General features: G+C 43.7%; 1 protein-coding gene and 1 long non-coding RNA gene across 2 annotated transcripts; one reads left to right on the top strand and one right to left on the bottom strand.

The window, feature by feature from the left end:
• LOC123362603 lies at window positions 1–17,091 on the bottom strand. The gene is made up of 6 exons (XR_006576497.1): window positions 17,013–17,091; window positions 9,092–9,144; window positions 8,520–8,612; window positions 7,724–7,759; window positions 7,583–7,619; window positions 1–787 (listed from the first exon to the last, which is right to left on the bottom strand). It is a non-coding gene; the product is annotated as an uncharacterized LOC123362603 (long non-coding RNA).
• Window positions 16,114–27,388, top strand: CX3CR1 (C-X3-C motif chemokine receptor 1). The gene is made up of 3 exons (XM_045002999.1): window positions 16,114–16,284; window positions 17,650–17,721; window positions 25,689–27,388. The coding sequence occupies exon 3, from the start codon at window positions 25,702–25,704 to the stop codon at window positions 26,758–26,760; it is 1,059 nt and encodes a 352-aa protein (XP_044858934.1). The 5' UTR covers window positions 16,114–16,284; window positions 17,650–17,721; window positions 25,689–25,701; the 3' UTR covers window positions 26,761–27,388.

The following is a 27,388-nucleotide window of genomic DNA, read 5'->3' as shown; positions in this document are numbered from 1 at the left end:
TACAATTTACCAAATCCGATGCGGCCATCAGGCCAAAAAGTTTCCCTGCCCCTGTTTAAGTAGTTCTACTGACTTTAATGGGATCACTAGCATAAATAATCACTATTCATGTAAGTCTTCTGGATTTGGCCCCATATATAATCACAAATAACCAATCCAATGAGCCCGATCTGTCCTGGGTGTAACTCCACTGAAGATAATGGAGTTACACCAAAGGATGAATGTGGCCCACTATGTTTTGAAGGCTGTGAAATACAAAGTCTTGTTACTGACCATCAGAATGAAAATGTTAGTGGATTTCTTACTGCGGAAGAACGACTGATGTGGGGAACTTCATTAAAAGTGATAACTACTGGAACAATATCAAATGCACTGTACTCCAGAATTGCTGTGTTAATAGAAAATTCTTCTGCAGAAGGTCCATTGCTGAAAAACACTGCTACTTTCTCACATGAGGACCTTGGCGAGTTCACCTGAAAACATTCCTGGCAATGAATCTCATCACTCTGGCAATATCCCATTCACTTGAGGATCTCTCATAAGCCAGATTTTCAAGTTTGTTGAGGAAGCTGATTCTTGCTGTAGAACTCGGAGAAGCGGATCAGATAACGAATATTGGAATTGTAGGACACAACAGTGACTCTAGCTCCCACTGGGCAGGCAGTTGCTGTCTCTAATTTTGGTGGCATTCACTACTGATTTACAGTCTCTCTTATTCTTTCAAGTAACTGGGATATGTCCAAAACAAACACTAGTTCCGTTGGATAGACTGGGCATTCTGGTTTTCCTAGAAGATAAAAACAAATGTTATACAAATCACAAGATAAAAAATGCAAGCTATTTTAAAGTGATTAATAACTATTTAATTTTGCTTTCCCTGGATAACCTGATATAATGCTGCATGCTATCTAGGGACTCACTATACGGAAAATGATGCAAGGGCAGGTTGTGCTGGGGCACAGTTCAGGAATGCAATGAGACTTTTTCAGACACTGCACTGAGGAGTGCATGTGCTGGACACAATTGCCGTCCATGTACTCCTTCGAACTGTGGGGAAGGGAGGGGCAGGGAGAAGCCAAAGTCATAGTCTTGCCCCCTCCCATGCCACATACAGACTTGCAAAAGTGGCTGGGTGCAGAGGGGGATTATGGAGCACTTCCCTTCCTGTCTGGAAGGTTCAGAAGGGATTGCGTTTCCTGAGGCACAATCATTCCTGGAGATCTCCAAGTGGTAATGTGGTTCTGTACTGCCCCCAGCTCCATGCTCATCAGGCACAATGGGGCCTACCATGCCTATTGTACTTTACTTAAATGCAACACTCAGCCTTGGAAATGCATGGGATACTTCTATGATTAAATATGTTTCAGTGTGTTTAGTGGCTCCAAATGGTAGTAGAGGCATATGATGTTAGGAAAGACAGCTGAAAATAAAGCTAGTGAATGGGAAGGGAATTGTAATCTAAGCTCATGGTATAAGCCATAAAGAGGACTAGGATGGTACCCAGACAAAGGTTGTTATAACATAAGAAGAAACTCTGAGAAAAGAGAAACACCAAAATTACTTTAATAAGAGAACTGGCAGATAAGGTCTTATGGGAAGAAAATCTAAGGGCTAAAAGAAGTTCACAGAAGAGCTGGAAGTTTCTCAAAGAGATAGTACTAAAAGCACAACAGCAAGCTATCCTCATGCAAAGGAAAGATAGAAAGAATAATAAGAGGACAATATGGCTCCATGAGGAGCTCTTTAATAACCTGACAATCATAAGGAATCCTACAAAAAGTGGAAACGTGGAGAAATTACTAAGGATGAATGCAAAAGAATAGCGCAAGCATGTAGGGACAAAATCAGAAAGGCCAAGGCCAAAAGGTGCTGACATGAAGCACCCATGAAAAAAAATTAGTGGGTGCTTAGCACCTATCGGCAGCCAAGCTTCCTCTCTACCCCTAGCACCTCCTGACTGCCGGCAGCCCCACCTATCAACTTCTCTCCCCCTTCCAGCACTTCCTGCATGTCATGGAACAGCCGTTCAGCGGCATGCAGGAGGCACTAGGGGGGAGGGGGAGGAACGGGGATGAGACACGCTTGGGGGAGGGGGTGGGGAGAGGCAGTGAAGAGGTGGGGTGGGGGTAGAGCGGGGCAGGGTGGGGTTGGGCCTTGGGAAAAAGGTGGAGTGGGGATGCAGGGGTAGAGCAGGGGCAGGAAGAGGCTGCACAGGGGTGGGGGCTTGGAGGAAGGGGTGGAGTTGGGGCAAGGCTGAGGTGGGGGGGGGTCGAGCACCCCCCGGATAGAGAGGATGTTGGTGCCTCTGACTAAGGCACAAAATGTACAAGAACATAAGAGGCAATAACAAGAGGTTCTATCAATACATTGGGAGTAATAGAAAGATGAAGGAAAGTGTAGGTCCCCTGCTTAGCTGCAAAAGAGCTAATAATGGATGACATCAAGAAGGCTGAGGTGTCTAATGCCTGTTTTGCTTCAATCTTCACTAAAAAGTTAAACTATGACCAGATACGTAACCAATTAATATTAATAACAAGGAGGAAGGAACAGAGGTCAAAACAGGAAAAGAACAAGTTAAAGAATATTTAGATAAGTAACAAGCGACAAAGAGTCCTGTGGCACCTTATAGACTAACAGACGTTATTGGAGCATACATGTGTCTGATGAAGTGGGTATTCACCCACAAAAGCTTATGCTCCAATACATCTGTTAGTCTATAAGGTGCCTCAGGAGTCTTTGTCGCTTTTTACAGATCCAGACTAACACGGCTACCCCTCTGCTACTAGATAAGTAAGATGTATTCAAGTCAGCAGGGCCTGATGAAATTCACCCTATGGTACTTAAAGAACTAGGCTGAAGCAATCTTGGAACCATTCATGATTATCCTTGAGAATTCATAGAGGTTGGGTGAGGTCCCAGAGGACTGGAGAAGGGCAAGCATAGTACCTATCTTTAAAAAGGGGAACAAAGAGGACCCGGGGAATTATAGACCAGCCTAACTAGTCCAGTGGTTCTCAAATTTATTGGATTGCACCCCACCTCCTTCTTTGTGTCTGTAGTAGTTTACACCCCCCTATTCCTACCAAACAAGTGCATATACCGATTAAAAAACAATCAACACGTAACTCTCACTAAATATTAAAAACAGTAAGGCATTGATTCAAACAGAGCCAATGATCCAATGTAATAAGAGCAAAGGCAAAACTGTGATTGTGGTTGATGACTACAATTAAACGTGCACACCGCGTCATAGCAAACGGATTAACATACAGATGGCAATGACTTTTGTATACTGCTATGCAAACTTAACATAAATCCGTTAAAATGCACAGTGCCACCTAGAGTCAAATGCTCAGCACCATCTGAGGATCTGATATGTCTGGAGGAATCAGCTTTGCAAGTTATTCATTGCTGTGGGTAAAATGTATGCAGCAAATTTTTTCCCCTAAAGCTCACTCCCTCCCTGCCCTGAATACATTCCACAACCCCCTGGAGGGCCACCACCATCACCACCAAAGTTTGAGAACCTCTGGACTAGTCAACCTAATTCGATACCAGGAAAGATACTGGAACAAATTATTAAACAATTCATAAGTACCTAGAAGATAATAGGATTATAAATTATAATCAACATAGCTTTGTCAAGAACAAATTATGCCTAACCAACTTCATTTTCTTCTTTGACAGTGTTACTGGCCTAATGGATAGAGAAGAAACAATACACGTGATATATCTCGATTTTAGTAAAGATTAGTCCCACATGATATTCTCATAAGCAGCTATGGTCTAAATGAAATTACTATAAGGAGGGTATACAACTAGTTTAAAGACTATATTCAAAGAATAGTTATCAATGGTTCGCTGTCAAACTAGGGAGATGTATCTATTTGGGTCATGCAGGGGTCTATCCTAGGTCCGGTACTATTCAACATTTTCATTAATAACTTGGACAATGGAGTGAAGACCATGCTTATAAAATTTGCAGATGACACCAGCTGGGTGGAGTTGCTAGCACTTTGGAGGACAGGATTAGAATTCAATATGGCCTTGATAAATTGGAGAATTGGTCTGAAACAAGATGAAATACACTAAAGACAAGTGCAAAATACTACACTTAGGAAGTAAAAATCAAATGCACAGCTACAAAATGGGGAATAACTGGCTAGGTGGTGGTACTGCTGAAAAGGATCTGGGGGTTATAGTGGATCACAAATTGAATATAAATTAACAATGTGATGCAGTTGCAAAAGAGGCTAATATTCAGGGGTGTTTTTGGGGGAGTGGAATGTAAAGCAGCAAGGAGGCATGGAAGGGGTGAAGATAAGAACAAAAAAAGCAGGGTTGGAAAAGGAGAGTGTGACAGAATGTACCCTTGTGTCTATAGTCTATACTGTACTGTAATAATCTTTGTACAAAGTACGCCGTGTGAGGTATCTTTTGAAAACTCATAATTTGCTGGTCATTATTGTCCTGATAAAATGTGTGTGGCAACATTGTATGTCATTGTATGTTATAAGATTTCACTGCATTGTGTTAACACGTGTTCCAAACTGAGATTGGCATACAGGTCTGTCTCAAACAAAGGAATGTGTGCTCGGCTTAATTTGCATTTAAGCAGTAATCAGAGTCTTCAAGCAGGAAGGGAAACAAAGGGCACTCAAAAAGGTGAGGAAGATGCAGCAGGGAACATCCTTCCCTATAGACTCTGTCTCCTGAATATCAGCTGGAAATGTTTTCCAAGAGGGGACTAACACTATAAAAAGGAGGGACAAACACCCCAAGACCTCCCCCATCCCTGTTCATCATATTCATGGCAACAGAAATAACAACAGAAGAATTTGTGGGACTGGAGAAGGTGTCCTGACCTAAGAAGTTTCATCAGTAAGACTGCTGAAAGCATGTGATGAGAAACTTTGCTTGAATCTGATATAGTTTGCTAAGTGCTTGCCACTGCTTGCATCCGAAGAAGTGGGTATTCACCCAAGAAAGCTGATGCTGCAAAACGTCTGTTAGTCTATAAGGTGCCACAGGATTCTTTGCTGCTTCTACAGAACCAGACTAACACGGCTACCCCTCTGATATTTGCTAAGTTAGGCACCAGTAGCGTTTGAACTTTATTTTCTTATAACCATTTCTGACTTTTATGCCTCATTCCTTGGACTCACTTAAAGTCTCTCTCTTTGTAGTTAACAAACTTGTTTTATTGTTTTATTTAATCCAGTGTTTTAAATTGAAGTGTCTGGGAAATGCCATTTGGGTATATTATTTGTATTAAAGCAATAACGGACTATATATAAATTTGGATTGTGCAGGAGAGGGCTGTGCAGTACAAGATATATATTTCTGGGGGGAAAATATAAGACTGGGGGTGTGTTGGGGTCACCCTGAAGTATAACCCAGGCTGGTAAGAGCCAAGATGTGGCTGGCTGGCTACAGCACACACACAGCTGGGAGTGGCTAGCATGCTGGAGGCTGTTCGTGAGCAGTCCAGGCTGGAGGCTACAGCAGTAAAACATTGCAAATGGCACTCCAGGTTAGAGGGCAGGGGTGACACAGCTAGTCAATCTGGATTGTAACCCGGGTATGTCACGGAGTCAGAGAACAAAATTCATCAGCAGTTCGAGGAAGTGAGGCACCATTGGAATGTGTAGGGTCAGGGAGTGTAGCCCTGTCTGTGTCCCTGTCTGAGAGATTAGAAAAAGGGGGGAAAAGGGAGAGAGAACAACACAGGATAACAATATGACAGAAAGATACAAGAGAAAGAAAAGATACAAAAGAAGGCTACATACCGCTTTGGAACTGGTAATAGTAACATTCCAGGAGATTAGCTATATGGGGCTTTAACAATATCAAAGACGAATGATGCAAAGGATCGAGGATGCTAACATACCAAGAAGCAAGTCGGAAACATGTAAGAAAAGGCCAAGAAAATATAAGCTGAAAACATTCATACAATGGGAATCAGTGATACACTGGGCCATAAACTTAAAAGATTTGTGGAAATTAAACTAAAAGAACCATATATCCTTCTTTTTGGTTCAGTGCATGATCCTACCAACTCCAATACATCTGAAACTGCAAATATATGCAGACTGTGAGGACAACAAACTCTTAAGTGTTAATAGTTGTCAAGGCTGGCATTCAATGTGAAGAAATTCATGATTAAAGGAAGCATACTGGTTTCTCACTCCTGCTGTGGACACAGCAATTTCAGGGCCTTGGGTATATCATAACACATACCAATCACTCTGACCAGTTAAAGAGAAGCACTGATGGCCCCTTTCTGATCATATGTCCAATACCCTTTATCCCACAGTGGAGGACTCAATGCAGGGCCTTAAAAATTGTGAGTGTAAAAGCAGCACTCTGAGAAGGTCAGTGAGAACTTCTGGGAGTGAGAAGAGAAGAAAACAGTGGGGCAGGTTTTCCCAACGGACCTGATGATCATCTCCAAGTATATTTGTTTCCAAAGTTGCCTCAGATGCTATGTACTCCATCAGATATTGAGGAGGATGAATGAAGTTTTAAGCCAAATCATCCTGCAATTCTCATAAACATGAATAAAAGTTTTACCTCTGTGGTTCTAAAGTCAGTTGGATGGCTCACATGACAAAAGTTACCCTGCAGCCCTCAGATGGGTAAGTGACATAATTCGCAGCTTTAGCGGTTAAAAGGCAAGTAATCCGGAGCGATGTGCCATAAGTATCTTTACGGTAATGGCCTAAATTTCAGAGGTGCTGATCATCCGCATCTTCCACTGCATTGAATGGAAATGCAGATGTTCACAACCTCTCATTGGTTGTTAGGTGCACCGGGAGTTCAGCTTCTGTCCCTTCATTTGCACTGTATGTTCTTATTGTAGATTTCTATGGTCCCTGGTTTCTAACAGAGTTTAGAGAAACAGATGTAAGTAATTCAGCAAATTATCCAAACTCCTGAGTTTCTGTTTTGGCAAATTTTACGGTTTGAGACACTGGAATGAAACATTCTAATATTGTACCAAATATTCTCTGCTTAAATAAACTCAGCTGAAGATCAAGACTAGTCACATGAGTAACGGTCCATAATCTGTATTTAAGATTGATTTACAGAAAATAATGTAATTTACTCACTTATCTTCCCTTAAGGACAGTCAGGGCATCTTCATTATTCATAGAGACACTAGCCATTTCCAAGTACCCCATGCACCTAATTTCCATGAAGGCTATTTTATACACAACAAAGGGAACACAGATCCCTAGAACAGCTATTGCCAATTTAAAAGTGTCTTCTATTTCAAAAGAGGGTTTTTTGTTTGTTTTGTAATTTGTGGCCTTTCAAAGGAAATCAAGGAAGCATGTTAGAAATGATCATGCACTTACCGACTGATTACTAGAATCAATAGACATTTAGCGATTCACTTTGTACACGGTACAAACACAGCTAAAGCAGCATTGTAAAAAGGATATACTGTGAGCAAAATGTACTCTTTCTGAAATGAAGGTGGTTTAGTTGTCAAGCAGTTACTCACTCTTTGTATGTACATGGCTGATAAGTCTGTAAATTGGTGATGCAATTTAATAAAGCAAGATATAGTACTTACAGTTGTGGTTGCGCACATAGTTAATGAGTTCACGTGGCTGCAGAGCAGAAACAAAACAAGAAGAAAGAAAGGAATTCTTAGCTGATGAAGTGGTTTATTTCTAAATGTATATTGAATATAGAATATGCCAGAGATACATACGGAAAAAGGGTGCTTTCCCTTTGCTTCTTTAGCACCCTAGAAGAAAAGGATTGCAGATTACTAGATAATTTAAAGCTTTCAACTGCATTGATAATTATGATCATTAAAATGCGAGAATGGCTTGTAAAACAAGACAATCATAGCAGAACTTCACTGTACTATGTATTTTATCTCTTTTCATTTAATATGTATTGTTCTATTGTGGCAATTTAAGTTCCAGAATGGTAGGATCATGATAACTGTTACTGTTTCTATGTGGGTGTTTTATTTAAACGGGGTCTGGGAAGAGAGAGAAGAATAAATAAATAACATATATGGGAATCAAAGTGCTCAGCACCTTTGAAAATCAAGTGTAATGTTGCTGCCCCTAAGCATCAGTCCAATGTATCTCTGTATGACACTACTGAAGCATAAACAGCAGTAATGATTACAAACAAGAATTAGATTTGAGTGGTTTAACTTCTGAAATGAGTGACATCTCAGCTCACTTTTATTGTTATCTTTTAATTCCAGCCTGTGATTACAAACTATCCAAAAACATCCATAAGCGGCAAACATCAAAAATGGACAGAAATAATTCCAAAACCAGATATACGTTCCTAATTTTTAAAAAATATTGCAACACAGAACGCCAAACATGTATTGTTCTTTAATTGACAATTTTCAGGAAAGGCCCAAGATCCAAATGAAAAAGTGCAACTATATTTTAAGTACAATTAGGTATTTAAATAGATGCGTAAATTGGCATGAAAAATTAGATTTGGGCATCTAAATAGTCATTTGCACATGCAAATACCTGATTTGTCCTCTCAGCTGCAGTAGTGTGGAAATGTAGACACACAGTTACATGCCTGGACTTTGGATCTCTTTTTTTCTGAAAATCTGACTCCTAGAATTTTAGTTCAAAGTGTTTGTAAGATAATTTGATATACATACTAACACACAAACTTATTTTCATATTGCTGGCAAAAATACAGAAGTAGCATTTTCAAAGTGACATAATCAAGCAGCTTACAATTGTCTGAATGAGCTGGGGGTTCGTTCAAGCTTGGTATTGCGTGAGGAAAAGACAGGCAGGACCAGGGTAACACTGAAAAGCCAAGTGGCTGCGTTTATTTAGGGATTTTTACAACTTGGGCTGGGGGAATAGGCAACTTTATATAGCCATATATAGCCATAACTATGAATCGGATTGCGACAACAATATACCCACCCCCAGGCCACCAAAATGCATTAATAATTTAAACTATTGAACATATATGGTATCCTGAGACAGGAAAAAAATCACCAATCCTCATCTTCAAATTTAAAGTGAGTAGCTTTTCATGCAAATAAAATTACATACCACTTTTTGTGGTCAGTTCATACCTTGTGTCCTTGATGTCCCTGGTACCCTTCTGACCAAGATAACCTGCATCACCCTGGAAACATTGGCATAAATTACAGACAGACAATCTACAAATGGTATATAGATACTATTGCGTACTTCTCGACTCTATGGCCAAATTCTCCATCTCATTAATGCCAGTTTTACATCAGTTTAACTCCATTCAATTCAGTGGATATACTCCTAATTTATAGTTAGGTGAGAAGAGAATCAGGCCCCATATATTTTCACATATAACCATTTTTAAAAGAAGAAAAATAGACAGGATGGCAGCATACTACTGCTTTTCTTTGTGCGGCTCAGCTGAATTCTAGCAATGCTTACTGCACAGTGACTCAGGAGATAGTGGTAAAATGGGAACAGCAACCTTTGCCTGTCTGCCTACTCCTCACAAAGACACTGTGAGGCTAAATTCATTCAGATTTGTAAAGTGCTTTGATATCCTTGGATTGGAGGTGCTACGTAAGTGTCCCACCCCCTCTATCCCTAGCTATGCTCCCCCAACCAATTTCAGCCATCCCTGACACAACCTCTGCACCGGAGGGTAAGTACAGTGGAAGTACAGCAGCTATGCTGCTCAAGGTTCTCCTCCCATGCTGGCACACCATTTTAACATCATTTTTAGGTCATAGTGCACAGCTCCAGCAGTGCACAGTGACCTTAGCATGACCAAGCCCTGGCCCTTTGCAAGGGAACTGACCGTACTTCAAAAAAGCTTCTTCTGGCCCAGAAGTGAGAGCGCTACCAATTAAACTGTCCTAACACAATGAATAACACAATGTATAGCCCCAATGGCATACAGCTTTCCCTGCCTAGCCTAGTTTATTAATATCTAATGGCAAAATTTTTCATAAGGCTCTAAGTTCTTTGGGAGCATACATTTAATTGACTTTCAATGGGGCTGAGGTTCCTAAATCACTCCGGTGCTTTTGAACGTTTTAGCCTGTGTTAGAAATTAATGGATAACGGGCACCATGTCATGTGTAATATAGTATAACATATCTAATCAATAGCATTTTACATGTACACACACAAAAAAAGTCAAGGACCCAATCTGGCTCCCACTGAAGTTAAAGGCAAAACTCTCCTTCATTTCAGAAGGAGCAAGATCAGGCTGAAGTGAGGGAAAAAAATAGGTCATAGCATGATAACTACAAAACCAAGAGTTGAAAAAGGTGAGCAATATGCCTGGCTAACTTATAATACAAACTGCTACTACTACTAGGGCTATGTCTACACAGCGCACCTTACAATGGCACAGCTGTGCCACTGCAGCAGCGCTGCTGTACGGTGCACTGTGTGGCTGTTCTTTATCACCGGGAGAGAGCTCTCCTGGCAACAAAATAAAACCGCCACCCCACACAGGGCGGTAGCCTTGTCAACAGGAACTCGGCTCCCGCTGACGAAGCACTGCCCACACCTGCACTTTGCATCGCTAAAACTTTTGTCATTCCTGGGGGTGTTTATTCACCCTGAGGGACAAAAGTCTTAGCACCAGTGTAGACATAGCCTAAGACTTTTCCCTTCCTTTGTCAGATAAGCTGAAAACACAGTTCAACAGGAAACAATTACCACAAAAGCAGTGTTTTGTTTACCTTGGCCTATTAAATGAAGACGACTTGACCATCTATCGGACTCTTTCAAACTAGTAACTATGAGGTACCTTATTTATCATTTCAACTTAAAATATAAAATCACTTATAAGAGAAAAATTAAACTTACTGTTCATAAGGAGCAAAATACAATAAGAAATTTTAACATTTCAGCCAGTAAAAACAGCAACAAAACATACCCCCGCCCACTCCACCAACTTCCCCATAACCTCAGCCCGCCATAGGATTTCTATCAAATAGACTCTGTATTTCCCCTTATCTGGAGCCAGCTCTGTGCCACACAAGTCTTTCATTGTAAACTATTCAGGCTGCCATTGGTACCAAGAGAGATAAGGGGAGTGAGGTAGTATCTTTCATTGGACCAGTGAAAGATATTCTGCGGGTGAGAGATAGCGACAAGCTTCCAAGCCACACAGAATTCTTCTTCCGGTCTGGGAAAGGTACTCCCTGTGCAGGGCCACCGAGAGCGGGTTTGGGCCCCGGTGAAAAAAAATTTGGGGGGCCCCCCAGCAAGGGAGGACCGGCTAAACAGGGCCAACGAAGCCGGGGAAGCCAGGCCCCAGGCCTCGTTCCGGACAGCCGGGCCCTGCTAATTTGTACTGGCTCCCCCCGTCGGCCCTGTCCCTGTGTCACAGCAAAATGCACAGTGGAACAGATTGCTTAGCATAAGTAGTTAGCACATATTGTAAGGGACCATTCAAGGTACTAGCCCATTAGACTGGTCCCAAGAGACAGACGTGGCATCCAGCTATAGGCCACTGGAGGCTGCCTCTTGCACTAGGTTGATCTTCCATATCTGGCTACACCAGTTTTAGACATACTAGTGATATACAGAGCAACTGCAACAGAGTGCAGGATCTGGACTATTGTGTTTACAACTGATGTAATATATATATATTAAGCATGTTAAAAGATATCCATTCAAAACAGATTTCTATCACCTGAGGATGTAAAAAGATGTGATTTCTGCAATATATTAACAAGCCAACTTCAAGACAAATCAATATTCATAAAAGACTATAAAAGACCATTTTTCCTCTGTTCCCTTTTGATGCAGATTCCCCTGGAACACCTGTTTCTCCGATTTCACCCTAATTAATTAGATATAGCAAAATTAAAATGTGAAAATGGGTTGTTACATTAAAACAAAAATGTGAATAGGTCAAGAAATGATTATTGCTGTTTATTCTTCCATTCATACCTCTCGCTTTTAAGGACACAAAAACTGGTATGAAATAGGTATATACAAAAAATACACATACATACAAGTATCACTATGTGTTGTGTGTGGTGTCTCTCACTCTCTCTCTCTCTCTCTCACACACACACACAGACAGACACACACACACACACACACAGAATGATTCTTTCAAAATGTACACATTTTGCTGAGTCAATGGGAAACATTTTAAGTTCTTGTTCCTTCCTTCCTCTTTAGTCTGCCAACACTTGACCACTCAGGTTTGTTGCTGTTACTTAATGAGTTAAATAATTTTTGTCCGACTCTCCATAATTTCTTGCACCTGTGAAAATTCAAATTGATAACAATAGAAAAAATGACATTATCAGTGGAAATTATAAAATCATAAACATTTAATTCTGATAGCCTATCCATAATTACACCCAGGGACAGCTCTGTGCTGGGATGAAAACCCCCAGCAAACACTCCCCATATCCTGTCCTAACCCCTGTGCAGTGGAACCTTATTGGTTTGGCCGTGGTCACAGCTCCTGTGCCTGCAGAAAAGCAAGGGGAGACTTGCCCCTAACCTAAGAGCTCTGGGAAAATATTGATTTTTAGAGATGGACCCAAACTAAAAGTCTGGATCTGAACATGTCTGAACTTTGAAGGGGAGGAGGCAGGTTTACAGTCCAAACCCAGATAAGGATCCAAATTTCACAGCTGGTCTCTATCTCTGCTATTTGCTGAACCAAACAATAGATCCTGGTCTGAATTTTGCAGCTTAGTCCCTTCTCTAGCCTAATTGGATGTTGGCCCAATACTGTCTTTATTTTAGTTAAGTTTTAATTAAATGAAGCACATGCTCTATATTCCATGATATTACTGTATAAGAGTCATAGAGGAGACTTTTTTTAACATTATTTTTCTTTGGCACTTCCATTGAAAAAACTCTCTTTGTTTTGCACTGCTAAGATAAAAAAAAAGACAATATCAAAATACTCTTTACATTGACATCTACCTGTGAGAAAGTTTACAAAGTAGAGCATACCATGCTGAATATTTCACTGTGTTAATTCCCAGCTGTGCAAGATAATTGGCATGGACCAACTATCTGCTTAGCAGATTTAGACTCCCAGAGCGCCAGACACTCAGCCCTCTTCTGGCTACTTTGAGCTGCTCAAAGACATTCAACTAGCTGGAGAGTTACTCTAATGGGTCTGGTGGGCAATACCCCAATACAGGAGAATTCCCAGCTGGTGTAAAGCTGAAGTAACTGGTGATATATCAGCTATTTTCCCCAGGACAGGGTGTTTGTCAGGGAGAGCTAGAAGTAGGGTGGATTATGACTAGAGTGTGTCATGTTCTGGTGATCTCTGTCTGAGGAGATTATTCCTGTCAGTGTAGCAGAGGATAAAACAATTTGGCACCACTGAAGTCAGTGGGAGCATTAAGAAGGACAATAGAACTTTGAAGATGCTAATCTCCCACCTTCCTGAGATGGATTTGTTATCTTTAAGAAGGGTACTACCATCTTCGGACCTCAGAGGTATGAGGCCACATGAGCTTGATCCAGAGAGGGTCTTTGTCTCACAAAAAAAGCTCTGCATAGATATCATGTCTCTCAGCAAATGTTTGGATTTCTTTTGCTTTGTCCTCCCACCATTTGTTTTTGTTTTCTTGGCTCCTCCTTTGAACTTCAGCTTTGAGCTGATGGAAAGAGCTCTGCTTCTGACTGGATAGTGGTTGGTTTTGCCAGTCACAAAAAATCTTTTCTCTTCTGGTCGAAAAGGGCTGTAATCTCAATGTTGTTGTTGTCCCAACCCCTGTCCAGCCCTGATCCCCCTCCTGCCCTCCAAACCCCTCAATCCCAGCCTGGAGAATCCTCCTGCACCCCAAACCCCTCATTCCCAGCCCCACCCCAGAGCCTGCACTCCCATCCAGAGCCCTCCCGCCCTCACTGCCCCTGTCCAGAGCCCCCTCGCACAGCCTGAACTCCTCATTTCTGGCCCCACCCCCCAACCACAACCCTCACCCACCACACACCCCCCAACCGCAGTTTTGTGAGTATTCATGGCCCACCATACAATTTCTATTCCCAGATGTGGCCCTTGGGCCAAAATGTTTGTCCACCCCTGCGTTAAAATTTCATCCAGAATTTCTTGAGTTAAAGTCCCCTAAAAGGATCTGGTTTTGGAATGGATGACAAAATTTTATCAAGGTCAGTGTAGAAGGATTCTTTCTGTTCTTCAGCATCAAGAGTTGGTGCATATGCATTGATGATAGTGGAAAATGATTTATTTGGGTCATAAGGTGCTTGTTGATGCTGATTGGGAGCTCAGTCAGGCGGCTGACTAGAAGGTTTTTTATTGCAGAGCCAACACTGTGTATTCGCCTGTCACTTGCTGGTTTTCTTTTCCAGAAGAAAGTGTAACCGCCGCCCTCTTCCCTCAAGTGGCCTTCATCTGCACATCTTGTTTCTCTGAGAGCAGCAATGTCGATGTTGTACCTCAAGAGTTCTTGGGCAACAATTGCTGTTCTGCATTTGGGCCTTTCACTTTCTGATTCATCTAGAGAGGTACGGACATTCCAAGTTGCAAGAAACATTTTTGTTTTTCTACCGCATTGGGAGAGATCCCTCTGGACATGGTTATCCAGGCAGGTATGGTGGGATAGCTTATATTTGGGGCACCTTTTCTAGCCCCTTCCCCATATGGGGTGAGCAGAGGGGTTCCTAAAAAGGCCTGTTCAGTCATGACTGCTGCTGCCGAAATTGCCCCCCTATTCCAGTCCAGGGGCACATGATGACCATCTTGCGGTCACTGCCTGCATGTGGATCTGTGACTAGGGACTTCTGGTGATCACTTCACCTCTTCCCATCGCCATTTGCCCATTGCTGCAGGATTTTCCACAGAGATGAGGGAAAAGTTCTTCCTGTGAAAGAAGCCTGCATGTGAGTAGTTTAATGTGGGGGAGCTGATGCGCACCAACAGACACACAAATCTTGGCAGAAGAGGCACCTGTATCCAGTGGCAAGGAGGTCTAAGATGACCGGGGGTTTCTCCTCCATTGCAGTCTTCATCCGCCTTCACAGCCATTGAGAAGTGATCCTGCTTCATCCGCCTGTTCTGCCATTGTGTCTTTTAAGCTTTTTTAAGCTTGGATATTATCATGACACTGATGTAACTGTAACTCCTGTTATTAAATACAAAGGCTGAATGGTATTTACACAATTGCTCTAAACATGCCTAAAAAGCTGAATTTACAAGCAATTTACTACATCTGAACATTAACAAAACGTTTATAATCATTTGATCAGGTACTTACAAATTGGACTAAATACAGGGGTTCTTAGCTCCAACCTGGTCAGGCAGGTATTTGCAATGAATCCTTTAAGAGTTTACTTTTTTATACCCTTTAACAAGCAATGATGTCACTGCCAATTACTGACTTCAGCTAAAAAACAATTTGAGAAAGTTCATCCTTATTTCCAGTATTCATCCAGATAAAATTTACCACCTCCTTTTCTCCTCAGGGCCTTTCCTCCCTCTCTCTTCCCTCCTCCTTGGTGACCAACAGTTTTTCCTTTGCATCTGGGTTCACATAGGCCCTAATATTTGAGATAACACTGTTAAGTGGGGTGGGAAGGGCCATGTTGGCTCTTTCTAAGACAGATTCTCTGTCTTATTTAAAACCATCTTCAGTCACTGCTGTTGGTCAGAGACCTTCTGTTTAGAAGCTTCCCTTTATTTCATTAGTCTTGGAGCCAGACCTCCTCCATACTTCTTTCCTTCCGATCTTACAACTTACTACTTTCAAGGCCTTTTGCTTGCTAGTTAGGGCTTTTCTTTACAACACACATTTCTCTAACCAAGCTTAAGCTAATTCTAATATTTTATATTTATTCTCTGAGCAGGCTGATGGAGTCAGAGTTGCTGAACCAGGGCTGCTTAACACACACTGACATTCGGTATGTGCTTGTACGCTGGCTGGGAGCATCCAGACAGGGAGCTAGAGCAGCAGACCATTTTAAGACACTCAGGGTTACAGGACAAATAGTGGCAGAACCTCTCACTGGTTTGGGTCACACCCCAAAACACGACACCTGCCTGGCTTCATTATTCCACCCTACCACCAGTGTGGGACCTGAGCAAAGAGCTGACTCTGCAATACATTATTGCATGAGTAGATGAATAGCCCAAGAACATTTTGCAGTTCAGCCCAGGAAATGTTCATTTCCCCTGCTAAGCAGCAGCTGGTTGTATAGATGCTGTGCACTACTAATACCACAAAAGGACAATAGAAGAAGTAGAAATCTTTTTAAGGAACAATCAGAGTCAGCTAGAAGAACATATTCACTTTCCATGGCAGCATACCGTCAGGTAAGAGAGAATTATGCTTTATGTAGAATTTGAAGGCGACACCATAGAAGAGGGATATTTACTAATGGTCTCTTATGTATCTAAGGAACTCTGTAGGTACCAGCCTCCTGGTATCTGAGTTGACATTTAAGGTTCTTAAAGGTGACTGTATAATGGGTAACAGCCATGAAACTAGAAAATGGGAGGTTTAGGTTAGTCATTATGGATGTGGAGGGGAGAAATCTTGCTGTGAGATCAGGTAGACAGGAGAATAATTTGCCGGGAGAAATAATTAAGCACAACCACCAGAGATCTTTAAGGACATATTGAAACACTCATGAATTTAGTGTGTAGGACAGTCCAGCACTAGAGCAGAGGGATGGACTGAAGGATCCATCTACCCTATCATCTGACTGTCTCTGGGTATTGTTTTTTATTTTAGATTTGTATTAAGATTTTACAAATACACAAGGTGCCAGGGTATATTACTGACCAACATGGTCCAAAAGACAACCACCCCACAACACCAATGTCTATGTACATCCCTTTAATACAGAGGAAATGGCAGAGAGGAGAAGGGAAGCAAGAAAGCATGATGATCTTATGGTATAGACACTGACCCAAAAGATCTGATTCCTGGCTTTGCCACAGACTTTCCATGTGACCCTGGTCAAATTGCTTGATCCGTTTATGACTCAGCTTCCCATTTGTAAAAAACTGGGATAATTAATAAATAAAGGCAGGCTTACCTCACAGGGTTGTGAAGATACATGTATTTATGTTTCTGATATGCTTCTCTAATATGGTGATGTAGGTCAGACAGGTACCTGTAATGAGATAGATGCACCTCCAGAAAGATGAACAAGTGCTTCCAAATATGTTCCCTTGCAACAAACCATCAATAAGTGTAGCGCACCCCACGGGTAGTGAACTGGTTAAACTATAACGAAAGAGAAATATGGTCGCTATCTACAACTATATGAAGAATCTCATTAAAATACCAAGGAGGGAAAGGAGTTGTTTTAAGGAAAGTTAAGGCTGAATACCAAGAAAGATTTCCCAATTCCTATTAGATGGTGGAATAATCCCTAAAAGGAAGAAGTGGTTGGAATCCCCATTACTGAAAACTTGGCTAGACAGTTCTGTAAAAAGACAGGCTCCAATGTAACTCATTGACAGGCAGATGAAGTAATTGATTTAACAAGTCTTTCATCTCTAATTTCAAGGAAGACATCCTACAAATAATCATACAAACAAAAACAAGGGAAAGGGAGGAGTGAGGACATAAGTAGGTGTGGTATTTTAAGGAAGAACGAGAGGGTGGAATTAACAGTCACTGCAAAAGGGCAGGATAATGAATTCCATGTGAAATTTTGTCTTCAACAGAACACAGAAAAGAAATCTGAATGATTAGAGAGGAGGGAAGACCCTGTAGAAAGAACTACTGACAAAGAGCAGGTAAGATAAACTTAGAAAAAAAATTGAATCTGTATGAATTAGCCCATCCAGTCTACATGCATTTTAAAAGCATTCAAGGAATCCTCCAACATACATATTTACCATGGAAAATTAATTTCTAAAAAGTATGGACTGCTTGGGGGAGGTCAGCAGACTGGGGGAAACAAATGTAGCAGGGGCACAATCAGAAATTTCATAAGAAGGGGGCCCAACGTTCTCCCCACACTGCTCAGCCCAGAGCACTCCCCCTGCTGCTCCCCCACCCCTGTCCTGAGCTCTCTCACACTTCCTCTGCACCCAGACCACACTCTCGGCCCTGCACCCACTCCACACACACTCCCTTCCTGCTGCCCCACACCTAGCTCCACACTCTTTCCCTCACTTTGCCCTGCACCCAGCTCTGTGATCTCTCCACCTCCACACCCTGCCCCAAGCTCCTACCCAGAGAGGCAGTCTGGCTGAATAGCACCATCCCCCCGCAGGGGGCGGACAGTTCTGGAAGCCTACTGTCTCTCTGCTTCCCTAGGAAGCAACAAAATCCCAGATCCAACCCTTCCACCCATCTGAGGTTTCCCAGTGGCCCTTGCTCCACTTCTCCACAGAGACTGGGGGTGCCCAGTGCCCATAGGGTGCAGGAAAGACGTCAAAGGTGTGGAGGCCAAGCAGGAGCAGGAGTTCACAATGCCCCTCAAATTTAGCCTGGCTACCCAGTCATCCCAGCAGTGAAGGAGCTCTGCTGTTATGCCTCCCAGCTCTGGTCAGGGGCCAACGTGGGGGAGGGGAGAGGGCTGGGCCCTCTAGACACAGGGGCGGCAAGCCGTGGGGGGTGGCCTGCCGGTCGCTGTGAGGGCAGCAGTCAGGCTGCCTTCGGCGGCATGCATGCGGGAGGTCTGCCAGTCCCGCAGCTTTGGTGGCAATTAGGCGGCGGGTACGCTGAATCCACGTGACCAGCGGACCACCTGCCGAAACGCCACCGAAGGCTGCCTGACTGCTGTGCTTGGGGCGGCAAAAAACATACAGGCGCCCCTGTCTAGACATCTTGCCCCCGCCCCCAACCATTGAACCACTGGAATATAGTACACATTTTCAAAAAAAAAGAAAAGCAGAGCGAGCCTAGCAATTATCATCCTGTAAGGCTAACAGCAAAACACCAACAACCTCAATGGGATTATCAGGCAATCAATGGAAATTAGGTGTATAAATGCTTGTAAAAATCCCATCAGGTGCCTACCTGCATCTTTAGGCACCTAAATACCGTTAAATCTGGTCCTTTGGGATTTAGGAGTCTAAGTCCCACTGACTGTCAATGAGACACAAGAGAGACTACAGACCTAGGTCAGGATTACTACCCCGCTCGGTGTGAAAAATCCACATCCCTGAACGATGTAATTAGGTCGACTTAACCCCTCATGTTTCTCCCATTGACATAGCTACCACCTCTTAGGGAGGGGAATTAACTACGCCAATGGGAGAAGCATCTTCACTTAGCACTACAGAGGCACACCAGCATCATTTTAAGTGTAGACCTGCCTTAAGTTACTTTTGAAAATGGGACTTTGACTTCTAAAACTCTGCGCGCCTTTTAGCGACACGCTGGTAGTGGCACAGCCGTGCCGCTAAAAGCTGCGTAGTGTAGACATATCCTAAATCCTAAAAGTGACAGTTGTAATGAGTGATCAAGTCAAAGTGTCTTTCAGAGCAGATCCAGGGGATAACCCCTGGGGATCAGTGTCTCTGGCCTTAAGAGAGTTCAAACAGCAAAGAGATGGAAAATTTTACTGTGTCTTTGTTTTATTTCCTTCATTCAGTCTCTAAGGCCATGTCTACACTACACAGCTGTTAACGACAGGGCTGTTTGTCGGCTCTCCTGCCGACAAAAAACTTCTACCCCCTATGAGTGGCGTTCGCGTTGTCGCTCCTGCCAACAACGCACTGTTCACACTGGTACACTGGTACTTGCCACGGCAAAACTTTTGTCTTTGGGGTGGGGGTGGGGTTAACACCTCTGAAAGACAAAAGTTTTGTCTTTCAATTGCCAGTGTAGACATAGCCTAAGTCCATAGGACGAGCTTCCTTGCATGTAGCGTTTCCAAGGTGTGATAGGCCATTGACCATTCCTTTGTATTGCGCTGGTCCTTGAGGGCCCACCTGATTTTGACAGTTTTTCTGGACAGGCAAGGGAATCACTCTTGATTCTTCCCATCTGAGTTCACAAGTTTAAAGCAAACATTTTCAAAAAGCTATAAAGCAAAACTTACTTATTTGCTTATAGCACGGAATACAGACAGTACAAGTGAGATGAATGCATGCAGCAATTGACAAGCATTGTATAGACTCTAACCACTACATACATTCTAAGACTGATACTTATTTTGAGCAACTCAACACACATAAGTGAACTGGTCTGGTCTCCAACTAGGAGTTTGTCCATTCTTACATAATGGCTGCAGCCTTGGCAAGATGCTTGGCAAGAGCTGCCAGTATCACAAAGACATCACCAGAAGCCATAAAACTTCATCAAGTAGTGAAAGAGAGACACACACCAGCCTTCAAGCAGATCCCAGGCAGGCAAGAGGCGGATGGGTGTAATCATGGGTATGCAGAAGCAAGTGCATCTGTGTGTGGGAAGGGCGGTGGCAGAGAATAACTAGGGTGGGACTGCCTAGGCATCTGTATGTCTTCACATATGTCCCCACTATAAGTTAAGGCTTGTCCAGGGCCAGCACAGGCATAAATTATTCAGTATTATCTAAATATACCTCCCTGCTGTGAAACACGGTCTCATGGAAAAAAACCCACATCTGTGATGGGTGCACTGAAGCCATGGTTTGTTTAGATGAGCAAATCAAACAAGAGTGTGAAGGGTGTGACTGAGGTGTGAAAACTCCTTTAGGGTTAAGTTTCTGAGTGCTACACTCCCTGTCTCAGCAGGGTGTTAATTAGTATCCGAGTGAGAACATCTAAAATAGATCTTTGGCTAAAAGGTCTGTTTTTGACTTGTCGGCAGTAATGCCTGTAACTCAGGGCAAATCTACATAGAGGGATAATGCACTCTACAGAGCTGTGATTTCTAAAGCACACTAACAATTTGCTCATTAATTGATCTGTAGTCCCCTTGTGCATTTTAACATAGTACCACAGCACTTCATTAAAGAGCACTGGGGAACTTTTAGTGCGCACCAGCATGGGCTACATGCACCAATTAATGCCTAACTCGTTAGTGAGATGTAGAAATCATGCCCCCATATTGCACATTTCTGCACCATAGAGACAACCCCCGCAGGCTCTTAGCATGATCTAAAAGTGGTTAGCATGAGTTTTTGTAACGTCATGTTGAAATGAGTGAGCAACTTGACTGGAAAGATGAGAAATGTAAACTGGGTTTGCTCTCTTTTCACCAGGCGTGTGGTTCATGGCCACTAAACATTGCAAAACTATTTTTATATATATATATATATATATATATATATATATATATATGTGTGTGTGTGTGTGTGTGTGTGTGTGTGTGAATATTTACATTTATACACATACACACTACAGCAGTGGTCACCAACCGGTCAATCGCGATCTTCAGTGGGGCTGTCGTTAAGACAGGCTCCCTGCCTGCCTGAGCCTCACACCACTCCTGGAAGAGGCCAGCACGGCCTCACGGAGGCGGGGAGGGCAGGGGTCGCCCTTCACATGCTGCTCCTGCCTGCAAGCACCGCCCCCGCACCTCCCATTGGCCAGGAAAGGGAGCTGTGGCCAATGGGAGCTGCAGGGGCAAGGCTTGCAGAGAGGGGCAGCAGGCAGAGCCGTGTGCCACCCGCCCCCCTCCCAAGGGCTGCAGGGGTGCATTGGCCCCTTCCAGGTCTGGCGTGGAGCTGGGGCAGGCAGGGAGCCTGCCTTAGGGGCAGCCATGCTGCGCAGCCAACTGGGAGCTGCTGGAGGTAAATGCTGCCTGGAGGGAGGCTGCACCCCAACCCCCAGCCCTGACTCCCCTCCCAGAGCCAGCACCCTGTACCCCCTCCTGCATCCCAACACTCTGCCCCAGCCTGGACCCCCTCCTGCACCCAAACTCCCAGAGCCCATCCCCCCCTGCACTCCAACCCCCTGCCCCAGGCCGGTGAAAATGAGTGAGGATGGGGAAGAGTGAGTGACGGGGGGAGGGGGCGATGGAGTGAGTGGGGCGTGGCTTTGGGGAAGGGGCGGGGTGGATCCGGGGTTGCTCTTAAATTCAAATAGTGATCTTGGGCGTAAAAAGGTTGGAGACCACTGCACTACAGTATAGAATGCTTGAGAATCACTGATGTGAGAAAGGGTGTGTTGGCAGCAGGGCCAGATGAACAGTGAGCCCGGGGCTACTGGATTTTGTGGGGCCCCTGTATACAAGTTGTTTTCCTAGGAGGGAGTTTGATGCAGGAGAGGGCTGGGGCAGGGAATTGGGGAGCAGGAGGGGCTGCAGGGTCTGGGAGGGAGTTTGATGCAGGAAAGGGCTGGGGCAGGGAATTGGGGTGCAGGATGGGGTGCAGAGTCTGGGAGGGAGTTTGATGCAGGAGAGGGCTGGGGCAGGGAATTGGGGAGCAGGAGGGGGTGCAGGGTCTGGGAGGGAGTTTGATGCAGGAGAGGGCTGGGGCAGGGAATTGGGGTGCAGGAGAGGGTGCAGGGTCTGGGAGGGAGTTTGGGTGCAGGAGAGGATTCTGACCTGGGGCAGGAGATTGGGGTGCAGGAAGGGGTGTGAGGTGCAGGATCTGGCTGGGAGGTACTTACCAGAGGCAGCTCCCAGCCAGTGGCACAGCAGGGCTCAGGTAGGCTGCCTGCCTGCCATAGCCCCATGCCACTCCCGGAAGCAGCCGGCTGCAGACACATCTCTGCAGCCCCTGGAGCGGAGGGGGACAGTATGTCTCTGTGCACTGCCCATGCCCACAAGCGCTTCCCCTGTAGCTCCCATTGGCTGGGAACATGCTAGCAGCCGGCCGCTTCCAGGAGCAGCATGGGGCCATGGCATGCAGGCAGCCTGCCTGAGCACCCTGCTGCACCACAGAACTTTCAGCGGCATGGAGTTGGAGATCACTGCCTTTGATTTATTTTTGTGGGGCCCCCCTTGAGCTGGGGCCCTGGGCTGCAGCACCTAAAGCCGCTGCCTTAATCTGGCCCTGGTTGGCAGGGCAGTATATCATCCATTACCTGAAACCAAAAAGCAGAATATGTTCTACAGCTATGTTTTTGGAAGCTTGGTAGACACAAAAATAGAGCAGGGCTGTGGTTGGGACCAGAGGAAGTAGACTACAATAAAATGAGCTGGAGAAGAAAAAAAAAGTGAGAGAGATGGTTTGAGAAAGAAGCAGAAGTTGATTTAATGTTTGCTGTATTCTACAAGGGCAAGTGTTTGAGTGAGGGGTTGTTACAAACATTTCTAGCCTAGTGCAGTGTTTCTCAGCCTCTTCAAATTAGATCCCTCACTAGGGATCAACATTTTTCAAAATGCCCTTACGTTTGCAATAAATAGAACAATGATAAGCCTATAGAATTTATGTGTATGTGTTTCAAGAGCCTGACAGAGAATCCCAACTGCAAAGGGCTCAGGGTTTGCAGGGAGAGGGAGATTCTCTTAGCTTTAGACTTTAATAATATTTTCAACATCCCATGACCTCCCAGATTGCCTTTCATAACATACATACATACATACCGACTGGTACTACTAATCATAATGAACTTTCCTGGGGGGGGCGGTACGAACCACCAGTTAAGAGGCACTGGCCTAACTGAGTACAGTGTTACCATAAGAGCCGATTTTTTCAAAAAAGAGGCGCCTACATTACGTACACAAAATAGGAAGCTATGGGAAGACACAAGGAGGTGACTATGTACACACGCATTCCAACTGCATGTGCAATATGGGAAAGTAAGTGTACAACCAGCCGACTGTGTCTGCAATTCCCCCCAAGACTCAACATGCCCTAGGGCGTGAAAGCCACTGTCTGCCAAACACAGCTGTGCGTGTGGTATGGTATTGAAACTTTCCAAAGGAACCCACAAGCAGAGTGGTTAAGCCTGTATCATTGAGAGAGGGTCAGCGCAGGAGGCAACCCATAAAGGGGGAGAGAAAGGAAAAAGAAGAAACCACATAAGTTCCCTGTCTCAAAATAGTGAATGTCAAACAACACACCTGGGGATCAAATGCAGCATAGAGATGATGGGGGTAGCCAGCAGATGCTGTTAAACCTCAAGAATCAGCTTCAGAAGCTAGCCGTATTTACAAGTCCTATTGATCAGACATTTGGGACTAGCTGGATAAACTTACCCCATAGATCAGAGTAACATGTGACCTACTGTGTGATGGGCAGATGTCCAAGAAAAACCTCAGCATCATGAGAGCAGGCAGAGCAGAGCAGAGATCGCTTTTGCTATGGTGTCAGAGAGGATGATTTGAGCATTACGGCCATTGCTCACCCTGCCAGCCAGGATACTGCAGTGTCCATCAGAGCTGTGTATCCAAGTAAAAAAATCAGATCAGATGAGAAGGGCCCATCATGATTACCTAGTCTGACCTCCTGCATACAGAGGCCATTGATTTCTCTCAGTAATTTCTACAGCATCCCAATACCTTGTGGCTGAACTAGTATACACATGCAGTAAGGAAGAATGTATCATATCCCTTTAGTAAACTGTTCCAATAATTACTCCCACTGGTAAAGATTTACAGAGCATTTCCAGTTAGAATTTTTCCAACTTCATTGGTGCTTATCATGCCTTTGCTAGCATCAGATTTCTTCTCCCCATTTAGCTTTTTATAGCATGTTCAATGCATAGAGACAACTGAATTTAAATCCAGACACACAGATGTGGCTGCTGGATGGACTCTGCAGGCCGGCCCATTGATTTAAGCGAGAATGCTACCTGCATTGGCACTGCAAGAGCAGGCTAAGGATGATTTCTGCTTATTACTAACATTGCCTCACCTACTCCCTGCTCTAGCTTTGCAGCTAGCAGCAGTCAGAGAACCCTTCACCGTTAGCCTTTCTCCAGCCCTCTTTCCTGTGCCAAAACCCCAAAGAGGATTTTAAATGTGTAAGAGGACTTTTCATTTAAAACATTTTGGAGTAGAGCAGGTTTGAACTTTGCACAGGGAGATGTTGTAAAACAAAGCCGCAGCTGCCAGATAGCACAGAAAATAGCTGATAAATTATTACGAAATAAGAGATAAACTTCATGCTGCATGGCAGAAATCAATCACCGATGACTTGGCATTACAAGGAAACATCCTCTGTGGGCAAATGAATTCCTAATGGTCAATAGTGCAGTTTCTTGTGACTTCTACTCAAGCATCTGAAACCTCTGTCTTTTACTACGTTTGTACAGTGCCTAACACAACGGGGCCTGATCTAAACTGGGGCCCCTGGGCAACACTGCTATACAAATGAACAACAATGAAGCATGCAAATGTCCAATCTACTTTTTCTTTTTGTTTGTCAGAGGATGGTGGGAGCATGATTCAGTGGGTAGCTCCTCTGAGCCGGAGATTGGTTTGAACGCCAGTAAAATTGCCTCTTCATCATGGGCTTTCACAGGCCATTCTTTCTGTGCTGTTACTGGGCTTCTGTGTCACATATTCTTGGTATACAAAATTCCTGTGGGTTTCCTACATTAAAAACATGATTATTTGCAATCAAACAAAGGAGCCAACCCATTAAAATAACACATGCTTTATGCAAGCAGCATGGGCACCTCACTGGGTTTTTATCATTCCCCCACAAACAGAACTGTTGATAGAAATCCTTAAATGCTACATCTACCAGTGCTCAGGGTGTCCTACGTTTTATGCTGATGAACAGATTTATTTAAGGCATTATTTGTGGAGGCCAACTCTTGATTCACTGTCTCCATGAAGAGAACCTGGCTCGCTCACTTAACTGTATTTTGCAGGTTGCTGGATTTACCTCTCTGATGACTATTTTTCCTTCTTTTATATTTTCTTTTGCAAGGCAATCACTCATCATGACCCAGCAATTCCCTGAGGTGACAACTGAATTTACCTATTATGAAGCAGCTGCAGTTTGTGATCAAGTACACATCCAGGCATTTGGGAAAGTATTTCTGCCAGCCTTATATGCCCCTGTGTTTGTTCTTGGCCTGGTGGGGAACCTCCTGGTGGTTTTTGCCATCGTGAAGGGCAGCCGACAGAAGAGCATCACAGACATTTTTCTCTTGAACTTGGCTATCTCAGACCTGCTCTTCGTGATCTCTCTTCCTTTCTGGGCTTTCTATGTGATGCTTGGATGGACGCTTGGGAACATTCCATGCAAAATCATCTCCTCGCTTTATTATGTGGGTTTCTTTGGGGGCATGTTTTTCATCACTGTCATAAGCATCGATAGATACCTGGCCATAGTTCGGGCAGCATTTTCGCTGAAAGCCAGAACAGTCAGCCATGGCTCTCTTACCACTTTTGGGGTGTGGGCGGTGGCCATTTTAGTCTCAGTGCCACAATTTGTGTTCACCCAGGAGACAGAGGAACAATGCACCCCCAGTTACCCTGATGATCTTAAGGAAATCTGGCCTATTTTCTGCAATGTGGCAATGAATGTCTTAGGATTCCTTATCCCAGCCTGTGTCATAAGCTATTGCTATTTTGGGATCATCAGGACATTGCTCTTCTGCAAAAATCACAAAAAAAAGAGAGCCATCAAACTAATTTTAGTGGTGGTGGTTGTGTTTTTCCTCTTTTGGACCCCATACAATGTACTAATTTTTCTGGAAACTTTAAGATACTATAAATTGGTTAACCAATGCCACGAATCTATAGATTATGCAATGCATGCGACTGAAACACTAGCATTCAGTCACTGTTGTCTCAATCCAATTATCTATGCTTTTGCTGGGGAAAAATTCAGGAAGTACCTTTGTCACTTGTTTCTAAAGTGCTGCTCATTCATGTGCCTCTGTGGGCCCTGCCACCAATACCAGGCTAGATCTCCAACTACCACTCCAGAAAGCATGCTAAGCAGCAACCAGACCCAGAATACCAATGACCAGGATGCCTCTGTCCTTCTGTGAAAGGTTTTATTAGCACACCTTTAGAAATACACCTTCTCCAGGCTTCAGGGGGTAGCCGTATTAGTCTGTACCAGTAAAAACAATGAGGAATCCTTGTCGCACCTTAGAAACTAACAAATTTATTTGGGCATAAGCTTTCATGAGATATAACCCACTTTACCAGATGCATGGAGTGGAAAATACAGTAAGCAAGAATAAATATACAGCACATGAAAAGATGGGAGTCAAATATAACATGTGAGTGTACCTGAATGCCAGGCATTTCTTTTGCTCAGCATTAATTATTTTTTAAAAGTACAGCTTTAATGATGATAACGGAACAACATGTAAAAACAATATTGCAGCAGAATGAAGAAAAAAAAAAGAGAAAAACAGCACCAGGAAGAAAAGAAGAATTTAAGGACAGATAATTTGATAGAAATGTAGACTATCAAAGTGTGTTTGTGAATATAAATATACCTGTATGCACACACATGAATACTTTTAAGGAAAAAGCAATCTCTGTAGAGTCCATGGTCCAGCTGATAGATAGTAATGGGCAATAATTGACCGGACCGACGCTGGCTTTTTTGCTGCCCCAAGCAAAAAAAAAAAAGGACGGGGCCACCGGAGCAGCAAAGCAGGGGGG

The sequence above is a fragment of the Mauremys mutica genome, chromosome 2, assembly GCF_020497125.1.
Source record: "Mauremys mutica isolate MM-2020 ecotype Southern chromosome 2, ASM2049712v1, whole genome shotgun sequence".
Lineage (NCBI taxonomy): Eukaryota > Metazoa > Chordata > Testudines > Geoemydidae > Mauremys > Mauremys mutica.
The sequence above is the reverse complement of the archived record's forward strand: the minus strand, read 5'-3'. Positions and strand labels throughout refer to the sequence as shown.